At 41.5% G+C, this 27,068-nt stretch overlaps 1 protein-coding gene across 1 annotated transcript; it reads left to right on the plus strand.

Moving 5' to 3' along the window:
* Positions 1-3,107: 3,107 nt before the first annotated feature.
* On the plus strand, positions 3,108-19,645 carry kcnk2a (potassium channel, subfamily K, member 2a). The gene is made up of 9 exons (XM_029425977.1): positions 3,108-3,114; positions 7,487-7,593; positions 7,749-7,861; positions 8,780-8,870; positions 9,559-9,676; positions 10,480-10,640; positions 12,510-12,696; positions 12,836-12,975; positions 18,596-19,645. Exons 1-9 carry the CDS (start codon positions 3,108-3,110, stop codon positions 18,932-18,934), a joined length of 1,263 nt encoding a protein of 420 aa, XP_029281837.1. The 3' UTR covers positions 18,935-19,645.
* Positions 19,646-27,068: the final 7,423 nt, after the last annotated feature.

Below are 27,068 nucleotides of genomic sequence, written 5' to 3' on the forward strand. Positions count from 1 at the left end.
ACATGGCTTATTCATGGCAATGTCTTTTGGAAGTCCGGAGGTTTATGACAATATGGTGATTATGTGATTCAATTACGAGTATTTCCTTATTGCTAAATGTGATTGCAAAGTAAAATTAGATTATTTGTCATGCCACAGCAGCTATAATACACGGCACGTGGCGGTGTCTGTGGTGTGATGAAACTGATTCTACCTTTCAAAGTGAAGCCAAGTTGTTCCTTGACAAAAGAAAGCACTACTAGTTTTGTTCTCGTAAATGTACAAATCTAATCTTGTAGTTCTTCTCTGAATATTATCCCTCTCCCCCAGCTCCGTAAATATTATTCTTTATTTTTTAACCTATAATGGCCCTGATACGCCATCCCATAGAACAGCCAATAAAAACCTGCATGACAAGGAGAACTTTTAGTACAGAAAACAAGTTAGATACGGTTGACTCAGATTGGGACATATGGGCCCTAATTGTGTGACCTTCAACGTACACACACGCACGCACACGCACACACACACACGCACACACACACACACACACACACACCACCCACACACACACAGAGAACAATTCCGTACTATGAGTTTGTTTGAAATAGTTGCTGTCACATTCCACAAGCTAATTCATCGAGGGTTCAGGTCATCACAACTGGAAAACCAGAGGAAGCACTAATTCTGTTACAGTGGCTTCACGCGCACTGTACACGCATGCATGCACGCACTCACGCACGCACACACGCACACACGCACACACGCACACACATACTCACTGTGCAGTTTCTACCCTGGACAGGGAGGACTTTTCTCTTGCACACTGGCAACATATACTGTATACTGTACTTGTGAGTGCACACACACACACACACACACAACACACACACACACACACACACACACACACACACACACACACACACACACACACACACACACACACACACACACTTCATAGACGTCTAATTGCAGGCTTATGTCCAGCATTTCTCCACAGGCATCTGAGAGGTCACCGCACTGTCAGGACCAATGACCTGTAAGAGCAATTCTGTTGCTCAAATTCACCTTCATACCTTAATACACATGTAGTGCACGTACTGTAAGTGCATACATGTACTGTGCTGCAGAGTACACTGTCACACACAAATTAAAACATACATACATACATATGAATGAGTCACGTACAGATTCACTAACAAGGCATTTAGTAATGGTGGATAAATCTACAGAACCTATTGTGCTAATTAAGGTTGTCATGTTGTCATGGTAATGTCAGAAAAGGTCGGCAGAGATCAAGAGATTCATCAAGAGTTCAGGTTTTTCCCGTGTGTGCATCTTCTTAATTTAGGCCTCTGTGCAGCTTTTTGCTAAATAATTTTACTTCTTTTAACAACTGCCTCCATTAGTTTCCCTTTTCCTTGTCTACTCTGCTATTCTTTTTAGGTATATAATACTGTAAAAGTACATTTAAACATCTGAAAACATGTTATAAACACACAAGAGATCACTTCCCAGAGCTCTGTCTGAACATACTGTTGAATTAACAGGTTCTCAACCCATGAAAATATTTATGAACTTTGAATCAGATTCAATTTAATGACCTGAAGGTATTAGTACATTTTATAAATAGGGTTTTTATTTGGGGTAACGGTAGATACTGTGTGTTTCTGTGTGAATGACACGATAATGGTTGATACATTTATATAAATACAGCTGCACACAATTAAATATCACCACTGTTGCATGAAGACAGCTGTTGTTCTTCATAATTAAAGGTCTTCACGATACCTCGGGTTTCATGATGACCATAATTGCAAAACTAATAAAGTGTTTCAACGCCATTTTGTTTTCAAATCAGCGGAGCACTAATTGTTAAATTAACGTTTTATTAAAACAAGGTTTCATTCCTCAGCAGGAGGACTTTTTTTACCCTTCAGACAGACTGCATAACAGTGATAACAAATGATGGAAAACAAGCTGAGATGAGATTTCTATATTTGGTCACTGCTGTTTAAATTGACTGTGACTAAGTATCAGCATCACTTATTATTATGCCTCAGACTGACTGCTATCATTAAGCAATCCATTTCTTAATTAGCAGCTGCAGCACGAGACACAGAGCTATAAAGACATACAGGCACGGAAAACACAGCTGAAATAATATTTCTATCAAGCGTTAGTCATCAGTATTTGTTCACTCAGAAGACCACCCTGTGTGGAATAGACTTATAATTTAACTGACACAGAGAAAATATGGAAATATGTTCATACTTGAAGAAGTGATTAAGTATTTTCAACTTTTTACAATTTAGTATCAGGACATGAGATCTTAAGTTACAAGTAAACTGTTTTGATTGAGCCGATAAAAAAGAGAGAGACATACGACACATCATAAACAACCTGCACAAAAACAAATCAGAAGTTGATAAAAAACAATATGAAACTGGTGTTGAAAACAGTTAACATGTTAACTAGCAGGCCAATGAATGAATAATGAACAGCTGAGCAGACAGGTGATGGGTCAGGTGACCTCCAGTCGCCATCAGTTTTCTGCAGATGAGGCATGACAGGATCGAGATAACATCTGCACTGCCTTCAATAGTGTGTAATCCCTTCATTCACCCATGTGTTTATACATTTAATTGAATAAATGACATATTTTCTGTTTGTTTGCACTTGATTTTCTGTTATGCATTGTGCATAGGACATAATGCACAATGCATTCTGGGTAAAATGTGCCATCAATGTATTCTCAGACTGTCCTCAGTTCAGTAGTTTAGTTCACTACAAATCCAGCAAACACAAACACTGAACATGAAATTAATAGCTCCCCAGTCTTTATGTCAGAGTTATCAGATTATGATAATTATGCTTTCACAAAACAGCAGAAACACCTATTTTTATATATTATGACAACATGTTAGTTCACTGTATGTCTACCTACACTAAGCAGCAGGTGTATCGACAACTTTATGCTCACACACACACACACACACACACACACACACACACACACACACACACACACACACACTGTCACAACCCCGGCTCTAGGGCAGGACAAACAGACGATGAGGACACCAAAGGGTAAAATATATAAGGGATTTATTTGTAAACCAAGGATGCAAGGTATGCAAACAAAAGACAATGCCAAAAACCCGCGGTTTCCTGGCTCAGGCAGGGAGAGAGAAGCATCGCTATGGTCCTGAGGTGCGCTGCGCCCAGGTGCTCCAGATCAGACGGACACTGTCATCAGCTCCACTGACACCTTAAACATATACAACACAGTGACTGACACAAGATAGGTTAAGCAGGGGCTGTCACACACACACACACACACACACACACACACACACACACACACACACACACACACACACACACACACACACACACTACATGTGCATGTAAGAAAGAATGCAACTTACACACAAATACACACCACCCACACATAAAGTCCCACACACACAGTATCTATCTTCAGCTGTATAAATAGGCGTGTAATTAATGTTTAGATGTTGGAGTCATGAGGTGGAAACATGAACATTTAAACTGATATTAATTTCCCATCACGGGTCGAGAGACAGAGAGAGGGAAGAGGGATGGAAAGAAAAAGAAAGAAAGTGAGACCAGTGGAGCGCGAGAGATGGATGATACCAGATCAGTGTTTATTACTGACTGTCAACTCATAAAAAAGCAACGTTTTTTATTCAGTAAATGAGGAAATTTGTAAAGCTGTCCTCGAAAGAAGTTCTTCGTTAACTAACTCTCATACGTTTTTCTCGACTAATCGATTAGTTGATTTAACAGAGTTTCTCCACGAAGAATCATACTAAAGCACTTTCAATCTTGTGTTTAGAAGAGATCATAAGTTCTCATAAGTTTCTTGGAAATAAGTCATTCAGCATTATGCCTCTTTCAACCACAAAAGAAGTATATTGGAATTGTGACCATGTACAATATCGGTTTATATCCTCAAGCAAATAGGATGTATTTGAGTGTGGGGGATGAGTGTGATAATAAACCAGCTTTTAGTTCACTCAGTGAGGTTTTAGTACCTATACTGGTTAAACATTCAGAGACATTCAGTGCCAGTGCCGTGCTGCAGTAAACTATGAGTTATTTTGTTTTCCAGTGGAAAACACAGCGACAAAAAAACATCTCCTAACCCATTTAGCAAACATCTAACCATCCTAAACATGATGATAGTGTCCTGATCTTAAATCTATACAACACATCAGTGGGGGAAAGTAGTAAAAAGAGTCGGAACTGTGCAGATCATGGAGAAAATTCTACTTACATATGAAGGAATATTGAAATCCTCACGTATAACAGGGCATGATTAATAGGACTGGAAGGACGTGCAAAAAGATGGATGGTTTTCCCTCTTCTGGCCTCAAACAATTATTCAACAAGTTCTGAAAGTAAATGTACTTTTTCCTGGAGCTTTATGCAACATATGAAACTTGTGACAAGGCTCGAGACACTGATTGATTATGAAATGTCACCAGGGTTGGTAAGTAATGTATTACAATAGTAATCGGGAATACGCAATCAGATTACAAAAAAATAAGTACCAATCAACCCAGATTAAATTTGATTTGACGAACTGTAAATGCTGAATATAGTAAATGCATTTCATTTGCATTAAAAACGTTTTGAGATGTTTAAATAGAAAATTTGTGGAACTCAAATCTGCTTCAATTTCTAATATTTTCAATGACTTTAAAGTATTCCAAAAGTAATAAATAAAACATAATTTGTAATTTAATGTTACTAATTACAAAAAAATGCCATATAATTCCCATTCAGAAGGTTAACTGCCTAAATTTAAAGTAATCTGACCCAATCTGAAAATTTAATCTGTCACTATAAAACTGAAACTACAGCAGAACCACCTGGGCCTCTGTATCACTGCCTTCCCCAGGTTAGTTCTCTGGTCTGATAGATGCATGCCTACATTGCGCGTGCATGTAGGGACTACATGGTAATGGAGGAGAGGTAGACGTATAGTCACCTAAATAATGCATACCTATAGTGAATAATCACAATAGATGTAGATGGGGACTCCTGAAACTCTGAAATTGGCCTCCCTCTCGGTTTGGGAACCACCTCCCTGTCCTGCACCTCCACCCCTCCCCTCCCCTCCTCTCTACACCCCTCCCCTCCTCTCTCCACCCCTCTCGGTGTTATCCCACCGCTCCACCGGTGCGCTCAAAAGCGGGAGCACAGACGGAGCAGAGCGGATGCTAGAGCACTGAAATAGAAAAAACTGAGAAGAAGCTCTGTGCAGTGACATGTGGATGCACTAAATGCACCTTTCTAGCGCAGCAGCATCAGTGTCCGATCAGCGGTAAAAGTAGAGGAGAGGAGCGGAAGAAAAACGGAGCACCTGTTCGTCCCCCCGCTTCAGCACCGCAGGGAGGAGACACGCAGAGGAGGAAAGATTCCCCTAAACGCAGTGAGAGCGTCGGATGAGGAGAAGAGGAGAGCGGAGGGCATCGGATAGGCAACAAGGAGTAAGTACATAGAGAGGGAGAAGTTATTCTAAAACTTATTCATAATCTGCAGCAGTTTGTGCACATTTCAGAACATCTCTGGTCACACTTCAAGCTGGCTGCATTGTTAAAAAAGATATTATATATATATTTCCATGCCATCTAAGTTATTTTAAATACATATTTCAGTAAAAATGCAAGTTGTCTTAGTTGTGTGTGTGTGTGTGTGTGTGTGTGTGTGTGTGTGTGTGTGTGTGTGTGTGTCTGTGTGTGTGTGTGTGTGTGTGTGTGTGTGTGTGTTTAGCTTCAGTCTCTCTGCTTTTTGCACAGCCAAACATGTTTAATTCATTAGAGCTAAAATATTTAAACTAGTCTCAAAAATGTAAAAACATCTGGAGTTTCAGGTTTTACACTCAAATATTTCTCAAACTCAGCATCCTTGTTGAAAACTAAAAAACCCTCAACTCAGTTCCCACTGGACCATTGAGATGTGTGTTGTGCAAAGGAGACTGCTTCTAAGTTGACCCCGATGAAAGATTCATTCATTTAGGTCACCAGCACATACTGTATGTTTTAGTCCTAACACTTATGTGGAAGGTAATCAACCTGAGTGCTTTTATTTTACCTTTTTGCAATCTCAAACATTCAGTGTGAAGACTGAATCTTTTAAAGAAAAAGGCTGACAGTAAATCAATGCTTGTAGTAATTTATCTCTGTGTCACCTTTGACCTCATTGTACAGTATTTGAAATATATTGCGGACTACAATACAAAAGTTCATTTGAGTTCATATTATATACTTATATTATGAAAAATCCCGCTTATACATAATAATGTCTGTTGATAGTTTTGGGGTTTAGAAATGATTTCACCGCTGCCAAAATGTAGTTAAAATGTACTGAACAGACTCCACCTCCTGACCCTCCAATATCCTCCCCTCCTCTCTGCTGCTCTTTCTCATTCCTCCTTCATTCATCCCACTCTCCAGACTTCATACACACTCACACAAACACACACACACACACACACACACACACACACGGACACACTCATAGTCTCTGGGCTGTACAATAGGCTGGGGTGGGGCCACCAGTGTGTCCAGGGGTGTCACAGACCCTCCAGAATCTGATCCCTTGTGCCGCCCACCAGACTCTAACGTAATGCTTTTATCTCCTCGTGTCTTGCAACAGCCTCTTCTCTTGTCTTAATCAAAAAACTTTGAAACGACGACTGTAGAAAACTCAGCTTCAGATTAACGTTGAGTCTGTTTGCAGTTACTGCTCACATTTCTTGTTGGGATGTCACAAATAGACACAAAACGCCTGCAGAGACACAAAACAACCAAAAAGAGACACGAAACGACTACAGAGACATGCACAATGTTCTTTCTTATGTACGTTCCCTCTCTTTGACTTCACACAATTTACATCAGAATTGAACAACAAATGCAAAACTGAGTTGTTAGTCTAACTTTCTCTTATTTCATACCTAGTTTGGACAGAAGTTTCATGATTAAATAGAAATCACTACACATCTTTGACACTAACCTGCTCAAAAGGAATATAAATATGCTGTAAAAGCATTTAATTCACAATCGACAAACACTTCTCTGTCCCACCAGACAGATCAACAAACCTTGTCTATTTTATTCACTCCTGCTTTCTTATTTCTCAACCTTTAAACCACATTACAATAAAGATGCACACAACTCTCTTGACCCTCTTTCTTCTTGCTCTCAGCATACCTTTTATTAATTACTAGCTGTATCTTATAAAAGCACACACATTACACACCCAAGTGCTGCAGCATGAACAGGAGAAAATACCCGGGGACTAAACGCTAGTGCTTGATTCATGCTTTTTCCAGTGTTCGGATTTAAAGGCCTCGTCAGTCAAGGACAGATAAAAGTGTTTGAGCGGAGTAAGAGAGCTGAGACATGGTGAGGGGGAAAGATGTGTGGAGGAAATAAATCTCAATGCAATTCTTTCTCATTTCCCCTGACAGTGGCAGCTCCAGACTTATTGGACCCTAAATCCGCCACTCACAACACCAAGCCCCGCCTCTCCTTCTCCACAAAGCCAATCACACTGACTCCCCGGGAGGAGAGTGAGGTGAGCGAAAAAAGAGAGAAGTCCAGATTTTAAAAGTAATTTTTCAATTAATTTTTTTCACTCGGTGCTTATTCCACAGTGGGGGGGAAAAGCTTTATCTTTTTTTAAGTTTAAAAGTATGTATGTGGGTTGATTGATCAGTTGAGGTGTTGTAGGTGGTTGCCACAGTGATGAAATGGAAGACGGTGACGGCCATCTTTCTTTTGGTGGTTCTGTACCTGGTGATGGGAGCAGCAGTCTTCAGATCCCTGGAGCAGCCTCACGAGAGGTAGGCAGGTTGAATATACGTGTAACTGTTTGTCTGCCTCACTATCAGGAAAGCCATCCATCCATTTACCAATCATGCTCCTGTTATTGACCTGTCTGCTCGCTGTAAATGTTCTCACGCCTCTGTAGCATTTCTCCACTGAAAGCTTCCATCAACACATGCTTTGCTCCAACACATAAATAAAGTTTTATTTTTTTAAATAAACATTACTTCACAGGAACAGATGGTTAGGACTAGGAGTCAAACAATGACCTTTATTGTGAAAATATTGAGAATGTTGTACTCATTTACCTATCAACCTTTTATATGTAAATAAAAGTTTTCCACAAAACTGAAATCCCCGAAAAATATTTAAGTTATTGTGCTGCTGGATCTTTCTGTAGTCTTCACCAACACTGATCATAGAATACTAATGCTGCATAGACTGAACAACTGTGCAGAGCTCGCTGGAACAGAACTGTGTTGGGTCAAGTTGTATCTACAAGGCAGAGGTTATTTTGTTGGAAATAATTAGTCTGAGTGGATCACTGTAACATCTTGAATCCCCCCAGGGTTCAATAATTGGGCCTCTAAAACTCAATCTCTTTATGCTTTAGCCCAAAATCCTGCAGGACGGCAAGATTTCTCAACACGGCTTCACAGACGACATCCAGATTTATGTAGCTCTTTCATCAAATGACTCTGGTGCTATAGACTCACGGCATCACACGGCTATTACAGCAAGTAAACAACTGGATGTGACTTTACTGAATGGTCGAAAGCCAAAATATGAACTTATACATGTCTATTAACGTTCACACTTTAAACAGTCATCAACCAGTGACACTAGCTGTTAACTCTTTTGTGAAAGGTGCACTCTTATTGTGAGATAAGATCACAAATATGTCTCACATACTTCGTCTCCTTTCTCTCTCCTAGTGCCCAGCGTTTGGCCATTCTTACCCAGAAGCTGGAGTTCCTGTCCACACACACCTGCGTCAACCAGAGCCAGCTGGAGGAGCTGGTTAAAGTGAGACTTACATCACATTAAAAAACTATTTCAGTTTTGTACGTATTGTACACAATTGTGATTCAGCACAGCTACAGTGGGTTCAGCACCATGGACAGCTCTCACAGCTTCACAGAAGAAGAGCGAAGAAATGTGGAGTCACAGAGAGTTTATGTCTGTGTTCACTCCAATCCTCAACTATTAAACTCTTCTGGGGCGCCGACATATTCACCTTAATGCACTCTCTTTGACAGCTCCAGATATTTGACTCACCCACAGTCATCTCAAGTTTTATAGATTTCCATCTTTAATTTATTAGACAGACAAACACTGATCCTGCCTTCACCAGCGCAAGAAGCACAAGGCTAAAAAGCACCAGTCATATACTTACATCTACATCTCTCTCTCTCTCTCTCTCTCTCTCTCTATCTCTCTCTCTCTCTCTCCTCCTATCTCTCTCTCTCTCTCTCTCTGCTCTCTCTCTCTCGTCTCTCCTCTCTCGCTCTCTCTCTCTCTCTCTCTCTCTCTCCTCGTCTCTCTCTCTCTCTCTCTCTCTCTCTCCTCTCTCTCTCTCTCTTCTCTCTGTCTCTCTCTGTCTCTGTCTCTGTCTCTCTCTCTCTCTCTCTCTCTCTCTCTCTCTCTCATCTCTCTCTCTCTCTCTCTCTCTCCTCTCTCTCTCTCTCTCTCTCTCTCTCTCTCTCCTCTCCAGCAAGTTGTGTCTGCTATCCGTTCAGGAGTGAACCCTGCCGGGACACTGACCAACCACAGCAGCCTGTGGGACCTGAGCTCCGCCTTCTTCTTTGCTGGGACTGTCATCACAACCATCGGTAGGACTCACACACAGACACACACACACACACACACACACACACACACACACACACACACACACACACACACACACACAAACTGGCTCTTAAATATTATGCTCCATGCAAGATAAATAATAGTATAATAATAGCTAAATCCCATTTAATAAATTTGAATCCCTTTTGACTGACAGAGCCGTGTGAATGCACGTGTCTCTTAAATTCATGTCGTTGGCCTGTTTGTTGTATAATTTGAAGATTTATACTTGTGTGTGTTTCTATGTACTGTAATCAGTTCTAATAATAATAATCAAAGATAAAGAACTACTACATGTAGTAGATTGTCTGGCGTTAAAGTGTATTTGTTAGATGTGTTACCTTCCTAAATATGTTTTACGATATAAATTAAAATGATTTCAAAGTGAGTGAATGTGTTATTAATGAATTTATGCACAAACTCTTGAGAATAAAGCTGTTTTGGTCACTTTTGTAACTCCACTGAGTGCTGTGAGTGGTGGTCGGGTCACTGATTCTATATCTGCTTCCTGGATATAATCAAACTGACGTCAGTGTCGTCTCCACACATTCACCGGGCGTGCATGTGTGTGCTCATCACTCTCTTCTTGCTCCTCCCTGCACTACATTTCTTTCATATTGTATTTCTATGCTCAGGACCCCAGGGAGATTCTAATGGGGGATCCTGAAATGAACAATAAACTAATATTGTTCTCACCTGTTGCTTTGGTATATCTGATCATATGGTTTAGCTTGCTGGTGATTTATATCCTCAGTCTCGGTTTTTGTTTCTGGCCTCTCTGCAGGTTTTGGGAACAGCTCTCCCCACACAGAAGGTGGAAGAATCTTCTGCATCATCTATGCGTTGCTGGGGATTCCTCTGTTCGGCTTCCTCTTGGCGGGTGTAGGAGATCAGCTCGGCACCATATTCGGCAAGGGCATCGCCAGAGTGGAGAAAATGTTTGTGGTGAGTCCGGGGTAACATACAAACAGACACACAGATACTGTTCTTCACAGGAGGATTCACTTTAGTTTACGGTCTGCAAGCCGTAGGGCTGTTTAGGCTACTCTGAATAATTTACATCCAACGACATAATGAGAGGATTACTGTGCATAAGAGCTTGATTTAAACGTTAAGATACTGATCATTGGTAGTTTTGATTGAAAGCTGTGTGTAAAGCTACAGCAGCTGACTCCAGAACTCAAACAGAGTATATAAAGTATCTCATGCTTGGGTCTAAACTCATTAAAATGACACAACTATCTGAACTGAAGCTGTTTTTTCATGCAATGATTCGTTTTGAGAGTTTTGGGCTATTTTACTTTCATGACATTTCTTCTTTCAAACTAGTGGAAAGAAAACATCCAAAACACACAATTAGGTTTTTATTTTACTAATTTTTTTGCTATTTGAGTCTGTAGACTCTTTCCTAAATTCACTAAAAGTTAGCATTGGATAATGCCTTATTTGCATATTTAAACATAACATTTCAGAAAACTTGTAATACAAAAAAGAATTGTCTTAATCTAAGTAATCAACTGGGGAAGTTTCCTGGTGATATCTATTAGTTAAAATGTTTACCCTATTCACTTGTAGTTTCAGTATTTCTATGTGTCGTGCTTAAAAATGAGGCTTCAGCATTTTTATTTTGAGCCTGCAGATCCCAATAAGAGAAACAAAGCTCACACAGTTTTTGTAATGTTGAAGTTGTAACTAATTTACATTAACTAATTTGTTTTCTTGAATGAAACGAGCAGAAGTGTGTAATTTAGAACAATTTGCTCCTTCTGCTGCTCTCAGTGCACCCGAGGGACTCGGTAATGAATATTATGATTAAGGCTGAGGACAGAGGACAAAAGTTCATTTTCTAAGTGTGTGTTTGTCAAAGCATTATTGCTCTGTGCCCAGATTGTGCAAGACTGCAGGATTACCCTCCGTGAATGTCTTTTCTTTTCTACTTAACCCAGGGGACCAATTTATGGATTACCATTTCACTTCCTGAACAGTTGTCGGTCGGTGCTACACTTTGGTCTAGACTGAAATATCGCAACAACTGCTGGATTGATTGCTAAGAAATGTTGTACAAGCATTGATGCACCCCAGAGGATGAATCCTTTGTGGATCCTCTATGAGTGGGACATCTGGATTTGATTGAAATATCCCAACATATATTGAATGGGCATTGCCATAAAATTTGGCTAAATACTATCAGAATATAAATTATTAATGTTAACACACATCTTTCATGTCCTGGTCCGAAAAAAGTGGATTCAGTGACAGTGCTAACATGCTAATGTTTACCATGTTCACCATCCAAGTTTAGCATGTTAGCATAAAGCAAGAAGGTCATTCGCGTTTAGGTATTTAGTCATAAACCAAAGTATTGGACGGCGTTAAATGAAAGTCAGAAGTCACCAAAGTGATTACAATTAAACTCATCCAATTGTAGTTGGACTTCATTCTAATTAAGCATCACAATCAGAAACATGAGCCCATTCTTTCTCACTTTGTTGGGTAGCTTTTTCTCCAATGTTGGCTTCCACACAACGTTCAACATCTTGCTATGATTTGAGCCACAAGGTAAATGTACATATTGTGGCGTAAAAATATCTGCATTGGATCTAGTTTCTCTATTTCAAGCACATGTCTTGACAGCACCACTCCAACAGCTCCAGTGAAGAGGCACATTTATTTTATTTAAACAAACAATGAACACTGACGACGAAAGCTTCTTGTGCTTTGGCAGTGACCGTAAACAGATCAGATCTCTAGAAGTTGTAAAGGTAGTGGTCGCATCACATTAGCTGATTTTCTCTGCCTCCCTCTCTCCGGCAGCACTGGGACATCACTCAGACAAAGATCCGGGTCATCTCAACCTTGCTGTTTGTGCTGTTTGGCTGCCTACTGTTTGTGGCGCTCCCAGCAGCCATCTTTAAACACATCGAGGGTTGGTCTGCGCTGGAGTCCCTTTACTTCGTGGTCATCACCCTGACTACCATAGGATTTGGAGACTTTGTGGCAGGTAAAATACACAAAGCTATTGATTGAGTAACAGCACAGACCTGTCTGTCTCTCTGCATCATGCCTGTATATCTCACCACGTGGATTCTTCTAGATATGTCACGGTCATTGTCTCTGTCTGCCTCTGTCTCCGTGTCTAGGTGGTTCAGAAATAGAGTACTTAGATTACTATAAACCAGTTGTATGGTTCTGGATTCTGGTGGGACTAGCTTACTTTGCTGCCATCCTCAGCATGATAGGAGACTGGCTCAGAGTCATCTCCAAGAGGACGAAAGAAGAGGTAGGAGAGTTTCATTCATTTCTCCCTTTTCTCTTTGCACACCTTGTAACACCACATTATGTAATAACTCAACACAATGTAATACATTTTCACTTCATTATGTAATAACACCTGCATTTTGTAATAATCTGCTGTAATTTGTAATAAACAGCTTGAACGTAATATGTAATAATATGGTTATACATAATGCAGGAGTAGCACATTTTCTTATGAATATGTAATAATACATGCGGTATGTAACCATAACCAAAATGGATGTTGTTATACATGTTATATTTTTAAGAGGGCTAAGGAATATGGGGAAAGCTATTGGAGTTTTGGCCAACGAAAGATAATTGTATCTTTTAAAATATGTTTGGAATCAGTATAATTCATTCTTGCATGCATTTTGTTTAGTTATTACATAATGTATTTATTATTATATTTTCTTAAAGAAATGATAAAAAGTGCGCATTCAGGCTGTTTATTACAAAATGCGGCAGATTATTACATACCTGTTTATCTATCAGTGTATATGTCAATGACACACAGGTTGTTCATGCTGCTGTTACTGCCTCAACTTTTGCCCTCTGCTTAACCTCATTTCAATGATACGACTGTTTTCTAATCCAATCCACCGTCTGCCATCCAAACACATAAACGCAGTCTTATGCCATTACCGTGAGCATCTCCAGAGAGAGAGAGAAAGAGGTCGTTTAGACAATGTGTGATGATGTCCTGATCAGAAAATCATTCTCATCGAGCTGTGTGTGCTCTAAATATAACACAAGTTATGCAAATATATTTGGTTGTTTCCAAAAAATGAACGGAAATTGGATAAAAAGTTAATTTATGATTAAACAACCACAACGCTGACCTGCACAAAGAGGACACAACAACTTTACAGGCGACCAAATGAAACGGACCGTTACCTTGATTAAAATTACGGATTTCTCTGTGTCTGAAAATTGTTAGAAACATTTTTGGATAATGTCAGTACACGACTCAACAATATATATGACGTAGGTCCAATCGTTTTTTGGCATTTCAATGTGGAAATGTTACAGAATATACCTTTAACTCCATCCATCCATCCATCGTCTACCGCTTATCCGGGATCGGGTCGCGGGGGGCAGCAGCTCCAGTAAGGAACCCCAATCTTCCCTTCTCCGGGCCACATCCTCCAGCTCCGACTGGGGGATCCTGAGACGTTCCCAGGCCAGTGAGGAGATATAATGTCTCCACCGAGTCCTGGGTCTTCCCCGGGGTCTCCTCCCAGCTGGACGTGCCTGGAACACCTCCCTAGGGAGGCGCCCAGGTGGCATCCTTACTAGATGCCCGAACCACCTCAACTGGCTCCTTTCAACATAAAGGAGCAGCGGCTCTACTCCGAGTCTCTCACGGATGGCTGAGCTTCTCACCCTATCTCTAAGGGAGACGCCAGCCACCCGTCTGAGAAAACCCATTTCGGCCGCTTGTACCCGTGATCTCGTTCTTTCGGTCATGATCCAGCCTTCATGACCATAGGTGAGGGTAGGAACGAAGATCGACCGGTATATTGAGAGCTTCGCCTTCTGGCTCAGCTCTCTTTTCGTCACAACGGTGCGTTAAAGTGACTGTAATACCGCCCCCGCTGCTCCGATTCTCCGGCCAATCTCTCGCTCCATCGTCCCCTCACTCGCGAACAAGACCCCGAGATACTTAAACTCCTTCACTTGGGGTAATGGCTCATTCCCTACCCGGAGTAGGCAATCCACCGGTTTCCTGCTGAGAGCCATGGCCTCAGATTTAGAGGTGCTGATCCTCATCCCAACCGCTGCACACTTGGCTGCGAACCGATCCAGTGACTGTTGAAGGTCACAGACCGATGATGCCATAAGGACCACATCATCTGCAAAGAGCAGCGATGAGATCCTCAGGTCACCGAACTGCAACCCCTCTCCTCCACAACTACGCCTCGATATCCTATCCATGAAAATCCCGAACAGGATTGGTGATAAAGCGCAGCCCTGGCGGAGGCCAACATTCACTGGAAACGAGTCCGACTTACTGCCGAGTATCCAGACACAACTCTCGCTTTGGGCGTACAGGGATTGGATGGCCCTCAAAAGTGACCCCCTCACCCTATACTCCCGCAGCACCTCCCACAGTATTACCCGGGGGACCCGGTCATACGCCTTCTCCAGATCCACAAAACACATGTAGACCGGATGGGCGTACTCCCAGGCCCCCTCCAGGATCCTTGCAAGAGTAAAGAGTTGTTTTTTGTTCCAACAAAACACGACCAGGACGGAATCCGCATTGTTCCTCTTCAATCAGAGGTTCGACTACCGGCCAAACCCTCCTTTCCAGTACCTTGGAGTAGACTTTACCAGGGAGGCTGAGAAGTGTGATACCCCTGTAGTTGGCACACACTTTCTGGTTCCCCTTTTTAAATAGGGGAACCACCACCCCGGTCTGCCAACCCCTAGGCACTGTCCCAGACTTCCACGCAACGACGAGGCGTGTCAACCAAGACAACCCCTCAACACCCAAAGCCTTCAGCATTTCTGGACGGATCTCATCAACCCCTGCGGCTTTGCCACTGTGGAGTTGTTTGACTACCTCAGTGACTTCCATCAGGGAAATTGACGATGATCCCCCATCAGCTTCCAGCTCTGCCTCTACCATAGAGGGCGTGTTAGTCGGATTCAGGAGTTCCTCAAAGTGCTCCTTCCACCGGCCGATAACCTTCTCAGTTGAAGTCAGCAGGGTCTCACCCTTGCTGTACACAGCTTGGATGGTTCCTCGCTTCCCCCTCCTGAGGTGCCGGATGGTTTTCCAGAAGCACCTTGTTGCCGACCAAAAGTCCTTCTCCATAGCATCTCCGAACTTCTCCCACACCCGCTGCTTTGCTTCTGACACGGCAGAAGCTGCCGCCCTTCTAGTCCTTCGATACCCTGTAACTGTTTCCGGAGTCCTCCCGGATAACATAACCCGGAAGGACTCCTTCTTCAGTCGGACGGCTTCCCTGACCACCGGGGTCCATCACGGTGTTCGAGGGTTACCGCCCCTTGAGGCACCTAAGACCTAAAGATCCCCAGGACAGGGGCTTCCTCCAGACGTTCCCAGTTCACCCGCACTACCCGTTTGGGTTTACCAGGTCTGTCCAGAGTCTTCCCCCACCCCTTGATCCAACTCACCACCAGATGGTGATCAGTCGACAGCTCCGCCCCTCTCTTCACCCGAGTGTCCAAAACATGCGGCCTCAGATCAGATGATACGATTACAAAATCGATCATTGACCTTTGGCCTAGGGTGCTCTGGTACCACGTGCACTTATGAGCATCCTTATGTTCGAACATGGTGTTTGTTATGGCCATTCCATGACTAGCACAGAAGTCCAACAACAAACGACCGTTCGGGTTTAGATCAGGGAGGCCCTTCCTCCCAATCACGCCTCTCCAGGTGTCTCCATCGTTTCCCACGTGTGCGTTGAAGTCTCCCAGCAAGACTACGGAGTCCCCTACTGGGGCCCCCTGCAGGGCTCCATTCAGGGTCTCCAAGAAGGCCGAATACTCCAAACTGCGGTTTGGGGCAAAGGCACAAACAACAGTCAGAGTTTTCCCCCCCATAACCCGAAGGCGTAGGGAGGCGACCCTCTCGTCCACCGGGGTAAACTCCAACGTAGCGGCGCTCAGCCAGGGGCTAGTGAGTATCCCCACCCCGGCCCGACGCCTCACACCTTGGGCAACTCCGGAGAAGAATAGAGTCCAACCCCTATCCAGGAGTACGGTTCCAGAGCCAAGACTGTGCGTGGAGGTAAGCCCCACCAGATCCAACTGGTAGCGATCCACCTCCCGCACTAGTTCCGGCTCCTTCCCCCACAGAGAGGTGACGTTCCACGTCCTCAGAGCCAGCCTCTGCTGCCCGGGTCTGGTCCGTCGAGGATCCCTGACCATCACTGCCACCCGTGTGACAGCGCACCCGACCCCAGCAGTTTTTCCCATGAGTGGTGGGCCCACAGGATGGATGGATGGGAGGCACCACGTAGCTTCTTTCGGGCTGTGCCCGACCGGGCTCCGTGGCAAACCCGGCCACCAGGCGCTCGCTGTCAGGCCCTCCCTCTGGGCCTGGCTCCAGACGGAGGCCCCGGGCTTCCTCCGGGCAGGGTCTCTCCTTTCCTTTCCCTTTCTTTCATGAAGTCGTTTTTGAACCATTCTTAGTCTGGCCCCTCGTCTGCCTTTAACTAACAAACATATTTGTTAGTATGTTACCTGGTGGTGATGTGTGTGTGTGTGTGTGTGTGTGTGTGTGTGTGTGTGTGTGTGTGTGTGTGTGTGTGTGTGTGTGTGTGTGTGTGTATGTGTGTGTGTGTGTGTGTGTGTAATGCTCCCCATGCTAAAGTCCTGCTGTGATACGTCATAATCTTACTGGCCTGTACAAGTGTGTGTATGTGTGTGTGTGTGTATGTGTGTGTGTCTGTGTGTGTGTGTGTGCTAAAGTCCTGCTGTGATACGTCATAATCTTACTGGCCTGTACAATTGTGTGTGTTATTATCATGATTGTGATATAGTCAGAACTAGAGGCAGTATCTGAAGTGTGTTAACAGAACAGCTCAAGTCCCCTTCTAATGAGATATAACGGCAAAATCGAAGCATGGTAGTGTCCCATTGGGGTCCATAAATATCCTGGTTTTTTGTCTCCAAGTGGATTTACTTACAGTATTCCAAAACGAGTGCAACACTGGAAAACCTGGCTGTATTCATTAGTAGTAGTGGCAGTAGTAGTCATGCCAATAAGTGCCATTACTCAATGCTTGTAACACTTGTAGGAAAAGTACAGTAGAGAACATACAGTTTGTTATCACTATAGGGGCTTAATGTTACTTGTACTTGGAAATGTCAGAGGGAAAGTCATTAAGTAATGACTCAGTGAAACTGGGTTTTGCGCCATTTCCTGGCCTTGTGTCACAGATGAATCAGGATGTTGAGAAAAAAAGATGTGATTTTGCGGTTTTCTGAAGACAGACAGACAGACAGTGAGGTTTTTCATTCATTGCTATTGATTTGTAAAGACAGTAACAGTGTTTCCCTAGATTAATTCCCAAAGATTGTTATTTGAAGGTGTACTCAGCTGTGTGTGCTGATTAATACTGTGTGCAGTCCTATCTAGTAGCAGATACATTGTTTTAATGTAATTGAGTTGACTTCCTGGTCAGTGGCGTCGTCACTCGTTTCTCTCTCGCTCCGTATTTTCTCTTTAAAAGGCTGAACATTAAAAAGCGAATCACAAAATGAAAGTAGTAAATGAAATCACAACACATGGAGATAAAATACAATAACTTTATCTGAAGGTGCCTGAAACGTTCTGCAGTAATGCACAGTACTGCAGACCACTGTTGTTACTGTAATAGTCTTCCTCATGCAAAACCACCAGAAAAGGTATTTTATAGGTTATTTATAAACACTGTCACACATGTTCCCTTCTACTCTATCTTTCTTTTTATATATATATATATATATATTTTTTTAGCCACTACCATCATAACAGTGCTTGTTTGCTCAGCAGTGCAGAGAACAGTTTGAAGAATAAAACCTGCCATCCATGTGTTTCCTCCAATACTTTCTACTTACTTCACTCTCTCGTTCTGTGCTCACAGGTAGGAGAGATCCGAGCTCATGCAGCAGAGTGGACCGCTAACGTCTCAGCAGAGTTCAAGGAAACACGACGACGCGTTAGCGTCGATATCTACGATAAGTTCCAGCGCGCAACATCAATCAAACGCAAACTGTCCTCGGAAATGGGATTCAACCCTGGACCTGAGTTCACTCTGCCCAGGAGGACCATGTCGTTCAATCTCAACGATGAGCGGGACAGGAATGAGAGGGATGCCGTGCTGCAGGGCCTGACCACGCCTCTGGCTAGAAACGGCGGTTTGTTCATGAACGGTTTGGACCCAGAGAGAGGAGACATCTCAGTCATTGACCACCTCCAGTAGAAAGAGGACGGTCAACTCCTTTCAAGGACACCCAAGGTCTTTCCGTTAGTCATCATTGGTGGCATAAAGGCTGAGAATGAAGTGTTTTTATTCACAAAGCAAGTCAATAAAGAGAATATGGTACTCTGAGACCCCAGAAGCGACATCGTCACCCCGCTGCGGGATGTAAGACTTGCTCAAGAACACTTCAGTGGATATAAGGAGTCACTTTGCACTGCCTTCATCCCACCAGTGAAACAAAGAGCAAGAAACATACACAACAGTTGATCTTGTTGAAAATTGAGTTTACTGGGTGTCTGTCGACTAAATCTCACTCAGATCTTGGAGTAAAAGTTGCCCATTGATGACAATTTGGCATCAATAGTAAAATAAATGTAAATGTCCAACATACTGTATACATATAATTACAGTATTTGATGGCCTAATATGTCCATGGTGCCTGTCTGTGTTTGCAGCACTCCGATAATTTACATTCTAACAATTTAGGATACATTTTTACTAAACAGCTTTACAACTTATGAACTTATTTTTGTTGGTATTTTCATAGTATAGATGCAGACAGGAAACATGGGACAGGGAAAATGGCACTGACAATCAGGCTGTTAACTAAATAAAAAATGACATGTGAGAGATGTTCCTTACATGTTGGGATGTGATGACAACAGAATAGTAAAAGTTAGAGAAGATGATGAACTACAAAGATGGTGGACTCTGGGGCAGATGTTGTGCTAAATGACTGCATAATGTAAAGATGTTGAGATGGTGGGATTGTATATTGTTGAACTACATACAGCTGTATTGAACTACAAAGATGGAAGACTATGATTTTGATCAAGCTACACACTTTCTAGATTCTCATTTCCCACCTGAGAAAAGTTGAAAACTGCCAAGAGTATTTTCAGTCCTGCCCCAAATATGAAAGCATGTGCAGTTTAAACTCTTTCTCTCTGTAACTTCCACTGATGTAATTGGCTGAAACAACTCGATCTATTTTGGAAGTTTGTGGTTTATAACCGTTACCACAAACCACTGTGATACTGAAAAGCCGTACTGTTACACACACTTTGCTTTCATTTACGTTTTACATATTTTCAGACAGGTAACTATTCCAATTTATATATTTAGTTAGAAAAACTACTGTTGTTACCAACGACAAATATTATCCATTGCTTTTCAAACCAATTCTTTTTAGTTTTAGTCAAGAGGAAGAAGGTTGAAGCAGTTTTAAAAGAAATGAGATCACTGAATGTCTATATGAGGAGAATTGTCAAACCATTGCTGTGCCTTAAATTCTTTACTTTGCCAAACTAAGGTCAACATGTGGCCATATTCATCCAACCCTTTGTGTTTTCTACAATAATATCATTTATATGGCTCAGTGGGTTAAGTAAGAAGACTGTTGCAGGCGAGACGGTTTCATTTGTTTAAGTTGCTGATGATTCGGTGGAACTGTTAAAAGTTTCAGTTTACTCTCTGCTAATATACCCAAAGCTGCGAGAAAAAGTTCTCTTGACAAATTTAAGGTAAAACATTGTGTTGAGTAATTGATCATTTTGTGGGTGAAGTATTCCTTTAAGAGTCAGAGTGGAAACATCTAATAACTTGTGTTTACATTATTGATGGTGGTCACAAACGTTTCAGTGTTACGTTACAAGAATAAATTCCGTTTTAATGCCCAGCACACACACACACACACGCACATGCACACACACACACACACACACACAACACACACACACACACACACACAATGCACTTTGATTTAACGGCCTTTGAACGTGACAACATGCTATCAGTCCATTCACTCATACGTTATGTGGCACAAATCTTTCTCTTTAACAATCCAAGAGGATTTAACCCTGAGATTATCAACCGCTTACACGAGGAGAAGGAAACTATTTTATATCTGACAGCTGTAGGATGACAGCCTAACCTTACTGAGAGGGGTTTGAATGCATCTATTGAATGTAATGACAAAGAAAGCTAAGTCTGTGCTGCAGCTTTTAGTTTGTATGGCACCAATAATACACTGAGAACAGCAGATAAAAATCCTTAATGTGTCTTTGAGAAGTGATTGTTTTGCTTCTATTGGACGCTCTAACAAGTCTTTAAGTTGAACTGGTAGAAAGGGGGAGCGGTCAGCAGAAAGGTCTTGTAGATGCTTTGACGTTCACTCTCACAGCTACACGTTACAATGAATGGAAACAGTAGTGGCGGTACGTCGGTCTGCCTTTGCCTTCTTCTCGTTAGCTGTGCTGAAAAGAAACTAACTCGAAGACATTTAATTTTCTGCTAATGTGCTAGATATGTTTCTGCTTTTTATGATGATGAAAACTGTATTATGTTTGTACCTGTAGGGTGTTGCTACACTGAGTCCTGGAGAACACATTGTAATACTAATTTCTGTAGAGCTAATCCAAACACAATGTAACTGAGGTTTTTGTACAATATCTGACTTGAAAATATACCTGATTTTAATCATTTTTCTGATTCTGTCTTATTCAAAGTGCTCGACCGTCGCTGTTGGTCTGATATCAATAAGAAGAGAATGCATCATATGATCAGTCGGTCAGTAACTGCTGCCGTCCTCACAGAACAAATGTCTGACCTCAATAGATTACATCATACGTCAGTAGTGATATTTATTCTACTCAAATACTGCAGCATGTATAATTATGATAACAATGTTACTTGCTGCGTACATGCTGCAGATTTATTGCCAACATTGCACATTTAAAGAGTAGCTTCCAGTAACACCAGACTGAAAAGCAGTGTTTCACGACCCTGTCTCCTGCAAAATGACGTTCTCATACAACTAAACTACAATCTCAATTACATTTTGAGGGAAACGTATGTTATCCCGGTTTACGGTCGCTGTTTTAAACACGTGGCTAACATTGTAAATTGAAAATAAACGCAATAATAAATGCAACAAAACTACTTGGTTAGGTTTAGACAAAAAAGAGGCTTTGACACACAACACATCGAGGCAATCAGGATACTTTAAAACCCATTAGCTCCTGATTGCTCAGCCTGGTCTCAACAAACGGCGTGAACAACACGTCGATTTCTTAGTCGTTTGGAGTTTAATCGCTACGCTTTGTCTGCTTTTCCATGTCACTGGCAAAATGAGATTACGTTGGATTACTGCGATTTGCATCATAGTTTGCATTCCTTCTTGCAGTCATAACTCAACAAATGTAAACACACAAACATGATACATATATTTTTAGATTCAGTGTGACTTTACACTTCGGAGGACATCATTATCTCCAATGTCTGGGTTAGGTGCTCATTATAACTTTCAAGCTTTCTGTACTCCATAGGTGAACAAACAGGAAGTGCTAATAGCTCATTCGGCACGGATTTAATGGTGCAAATTTACAACAATATGAAAAGTTAAGCACATGAAAGATTTCTGTCTTCTGTGCTCTTCTCTCAGGTCACGTCAGGATTCATCAACACTGTCAATCAAATCTGATCAAACCCCGCCCACAGAGTCGTAGATAAACTGAGTTTTTGAGTGTTATATTTTTATTCGTGTTCTCTAAAGGAATAGTTTCTCCCAGACCAACTCAGTTCTCCTTCCGTCACACATAACTCTGCTTTATTAGATATCTGGAAGCACATTAATCAGAATCTGTTCTCTCACACAGTTCACAGCCAGTGAGTAATTATTAGTGTTTAAACTTTCTTTCTGTATGAGTGACTGGCCTGTGGCAGCAGGTCTTATGATGCATGAGGTGAAGTTATCAAAGCAGGAAGTACAGACCAGAATCAACAGCACACAGTCAGACAGATACAGTACACTGGACCACGATATTTTCTCTATTGTAAGAGCCAAGGTTGGCTCACGTAAAACTGTAAATCCATGAACTACTTACTGCTTTAAGAAAAGATTAAAAAAAAATATATATATATCTAGCAAAGTTAAAACAAATAGATCTGCACACCATACTGTTACTTTGTATATTGTGATATTCTTCATGTAACCTTTGTAGCATATATGTAGCCACATGTTTCTCTACTGATTATCAAAATAAGTTACATTTTTTGTCGATAAATATATATGCTCAATATATAATGTATTTTCTTAGGACTAGTGGTTGTGGACAATGTGCAACAGGTGTGGTGTATCATATTCACTTGTAGATGCATTTTGGGTATTAAGATATGCTCGAGCATTAACATCCGTGCTACTGGGAGCTACTGCTTTAAAACATGTCATCAAGAGTCGTAAACATTATGTCAGAAAGAGTAAAGTATGAAGCAGTAGCTTGTTGCAGTTACACATAAATAAATATTGTCCATCCTGCCACATCAAGACATTGGATTGAACAGTTTCTGAAATGAATTACACCAGCCATCATTTATTACAAGTGCTATAGTTCTTCTATTATTATACGGTTAGTATGTATGTACCCAGGTCCACTTAAGGTTTTCTAATCAGCTGACATTTGCAAATCCTCAGTTATAAATAAATGTCTCTGTAACTTCAAACGTGCACAAAGCTCACAAGTAGTTATTCTCTTTTTCCTTTTCGCCACAGCTCTATTTTACCTGAAGGAGGTTAATGTTTGAAAACGTTATAACTACTGAAGTCAGATGAACTGAAGCGTCCAGGAGCTTTTATGTTGCTATATTATAAGAGTTTCTATTCTTAGTTCTGTGCATGTGGAGGCCATTCTTTGCTAGAAAGGTGCTATACAAAAAAATCCCAGAAGCCTGGGGACACTGGTATTAAAAATAGTTTGTTCTCTGTGTTTGTTATGAACATTATATCTGCATCCAAGAGGAGGCGGAGAGTGCAGGGAGGAAATCCTGTGAGAGTCAGACCAACATGGTCAGGCAGGTTTCTCCTTTATCTCCCTCTAAATATAAAGTGTTGTAAGAATTCTTCTTCAATCTAGTTAGTCTCTCTTCCTCTCTCCAGAGCATTACTGTCTCTTCTCACAGAGGGGTACTCCATCTTTAAACTCAGCCTTCATTTTGATCTCCACTCCACACCTATAAAGTTTTGTGATGCCAATTCGGGCCAGAGGCCTAAAGCCTTGCTCGGACTGCGGCCATATTCAAACTCCACCTTCATTTTTATCTCAGCTACACATCTGTAAAGTTTCCCCATGTGCTCCATTTACTTCAATTCATCAAGACATTTCTTCCCTTCACCTGTGGAAGCACACGAGGAGAAACGGTAACACAGGGTGAGTAACTGATACACAAATGATCCTTTTGGGGGTGAAGTATTTCTTTAATTGAATTATTGATCTAAAAGCATTAGTGAATAATTTATCTACCATTAATAAAGACAATGGTTTCAACCTATAAGCCCTTTATAAAGGGTGACTTGAAAGCGGCACCCATGTGTCCCTTTATGCGTCACACCCACTAAAACAGGGGTGTTCAAACATGCTGGCCCGCGGGCCAAAACCGCCCCGCCAGAGGGTCCAATCCGGCCCGTGGGATGACTTTGCAAAGTGTAAAGTTTAGTTGTTTTGATCATAAAGTAAAATACTGTTCCAGATACCTGTGACGAAATGTTTTGTGCCTTTGTAGATACACTGTGATCTGTAAGTTGTAAATGTGTAAATGATCAAATTACTTTTTTTCTTTTCATAATGTTTTGTAAAAAGATAGTTCATTAAATTTGAACATTTTCAGAATGCACTTGTACTTTCTTGCACTAAAACGAAGGGAAACATTTGGAGTTGTCGTTAGTTACAGGTTATTATGCTGTGATTGTACTGGTCCGGCCCACTTGAGATTAAATTGTGCTGCATGTGGCCCCTGAACTAAAGTGAGTTTGACACCCCCGCACTAAAAGAAGCTTCCAGTGAGTCATATTTCAACATTGCAGATTACATAACTTAGTTTTTAAAGTAACTCAAGCAGCAGTACCATCAGTTAAACTCTTCTTTTTGTCTCTTCCCCTCTGTCCTGTTCATACAAACTGCTCGACACTTCCTGTGGGCGACTCTCCTCTGGCCCTGAGAACGGCTGCTTACACAGTGTTGCCGGGTGAAGAATGGGACAAATCATGCATACAGCGGGGGGATCGACGGTCAGTCAGTCTGTCCGTTTCAAAGACAGACACACACACACATGCATACACAAACACACACTCTCCAGTCTGCATGCCAGTGATAACACAGCTCAGCAGACCCATCTCCTCACTTCCCGTGTCCTCGTCCAGAGTTGGTTCTGGCATTGCAGCTTCCGCTAACAGCTCCAGCAGCCAGAGACATCAGAGCACAGTGACCGCGCTGAGGTCTCCTCTCTGTTCCCATAACCAGAGCGGGGGAGTAACTAGATGTTTTTATTAAGTAAAAGTAGTAATACCACTGTGTAGAAATCCTCTGTTTCAAGTAGAAATCCCACATTCAAAAGTACAAAAGTGTTGGCATCAAAATATAACATATAATATTGTTTGCAGAATAATTATTGATGCATTAATGTGTTCATAAAGTTTTATCTTAATCTATGATAATGCATGATCAAATATTTCCCCAGAGATGTAAAAACAGTAACATTATTTATTACATGTTGAACAGTGCAACTTGTAATCTGTACATTATTACATTACAAGAGTAGCCTTCCCAACACTGCTCATTACCCAGCATGCCTTGCTGCCAGGCAGTAGAAAGAAAGGACTAGCCTAGATGAAGCTGTAATGTCTGTAATGTAATGCTCCAACACGAACCCGATGAACATCTCTTGTGTCCCATCTTAATTTGTCCTTACACAGCCTCAGAAGAAGAAGAGGCCAAAAGGTCGGCACACATCAATACCTCTGACGCTGACGAAGATCAATCTTATTGATCCGGAGCAGTGTTCCTCAGATGCATCGTAAAGGTTCACCCAGAGAAATCCCACTAACCATTCCTGACGTTTCAACATCAGCAACAGCTCCCATGTGTTTCTATTGTCACTGAAGGACACTTCATGCTGGAAGTCGTGGGACGCTGACGCACGATAAGAGGTTTCTGAAAGCAGAGTGTGCATCGGGTTTAATCAACTTAAAGGAATACTTCACCCCTAAAATGATCATCATCAATCATCATCACTTACTCAACGCGTGTTGCCTTGAAGAAAATTATGTTTTTTATAGAAAAAGTTAGTTGTTTATCAACCACAAACTATATATCAAAACATCCGTTTACAAACTCTCACACAACTCGTGCAGTCGTTTTCTCTCTACTGCCACAGAACACATGCATTTTCTCTTAAACCTTATTATTTGCACAGCTAATAAAGCCAAACGGATCCACCGTATTATTACCGCTGCATCTTGAGAAAATCCAATTGCTTCCTAATCGTCACTTGTAATATTACACAACACGCTTCATTGTGTCCTTTATGAGCAAATTCTAATTAGGTGTGCTTTGAAAGTTGGAGTCTGAATGAGGAGCTGCATTATTGAAAAGGCAGAGACGCTGGTGTATCTTCACCAACACTCAGGATGAACTTTAACCCGATGTAAGAGGACTGAACTTATTGTGTCCTGCAGGCCACGAAGAAAGTAAAAGTGGACTGGCAAATTATGTCGACTCTGAAAACATCTGATGAATTAAACAATACATTTGTCTGATTACAGCTCAACACATGCTACTGTGGGGACAGTGAACTTAGGGTATGAACAATAAATGAAGGTATTTTTGAATTATAAGTGAATCCTTAAGAAAACATACATTACTTTTTACACTTCACCCTCAACTAATGGAAATCTGGGGCGCCAAGTTTCGTGCTGCATGAATAAAATGGACTTTCTCACTAAAAACTAAATAGGATCTCCCTATTATTATTATTATTATTATTATTATTATTATTATTATTATTATCAGCTATAGAGCAAACATGTTTTTATGTAAGGTAAAGGCCTTTTAAAGTCACTGAAATTCTGAAAAATAAACTCTTTCATACACAATTGCATTAGATGAAGGTATGTTTTTTACTTTCACAACTCTCCTACTGAACATCCTGTCTCCATGCGGCTCATGTCCTCCACCTGGTGGTGGCAGAGTGTTATTACAGCTGGAAACTTTCTAACTGCTTCCTGCAATTTCATATCTTTTCAATGTGTCAAATAACAGCAGCAAAGACATGTGAATAAAATAAAGAGACCACACAAGTTATG

Source organism: Cottoperca gobio, chromosome 3, assembly GCF_900634415.1.
Source record: "Cottoperca gobio chromosome 3, fCotGob3.1, whole genome shotgun sequence".
In the NCBI taxonomy this organism is placed as follows: Eukaryota; Metazoa; Chordata; class Actinopteri; order Perciformes; family Bovichtidae; genus Cottoperca; species Cottoperca gobio.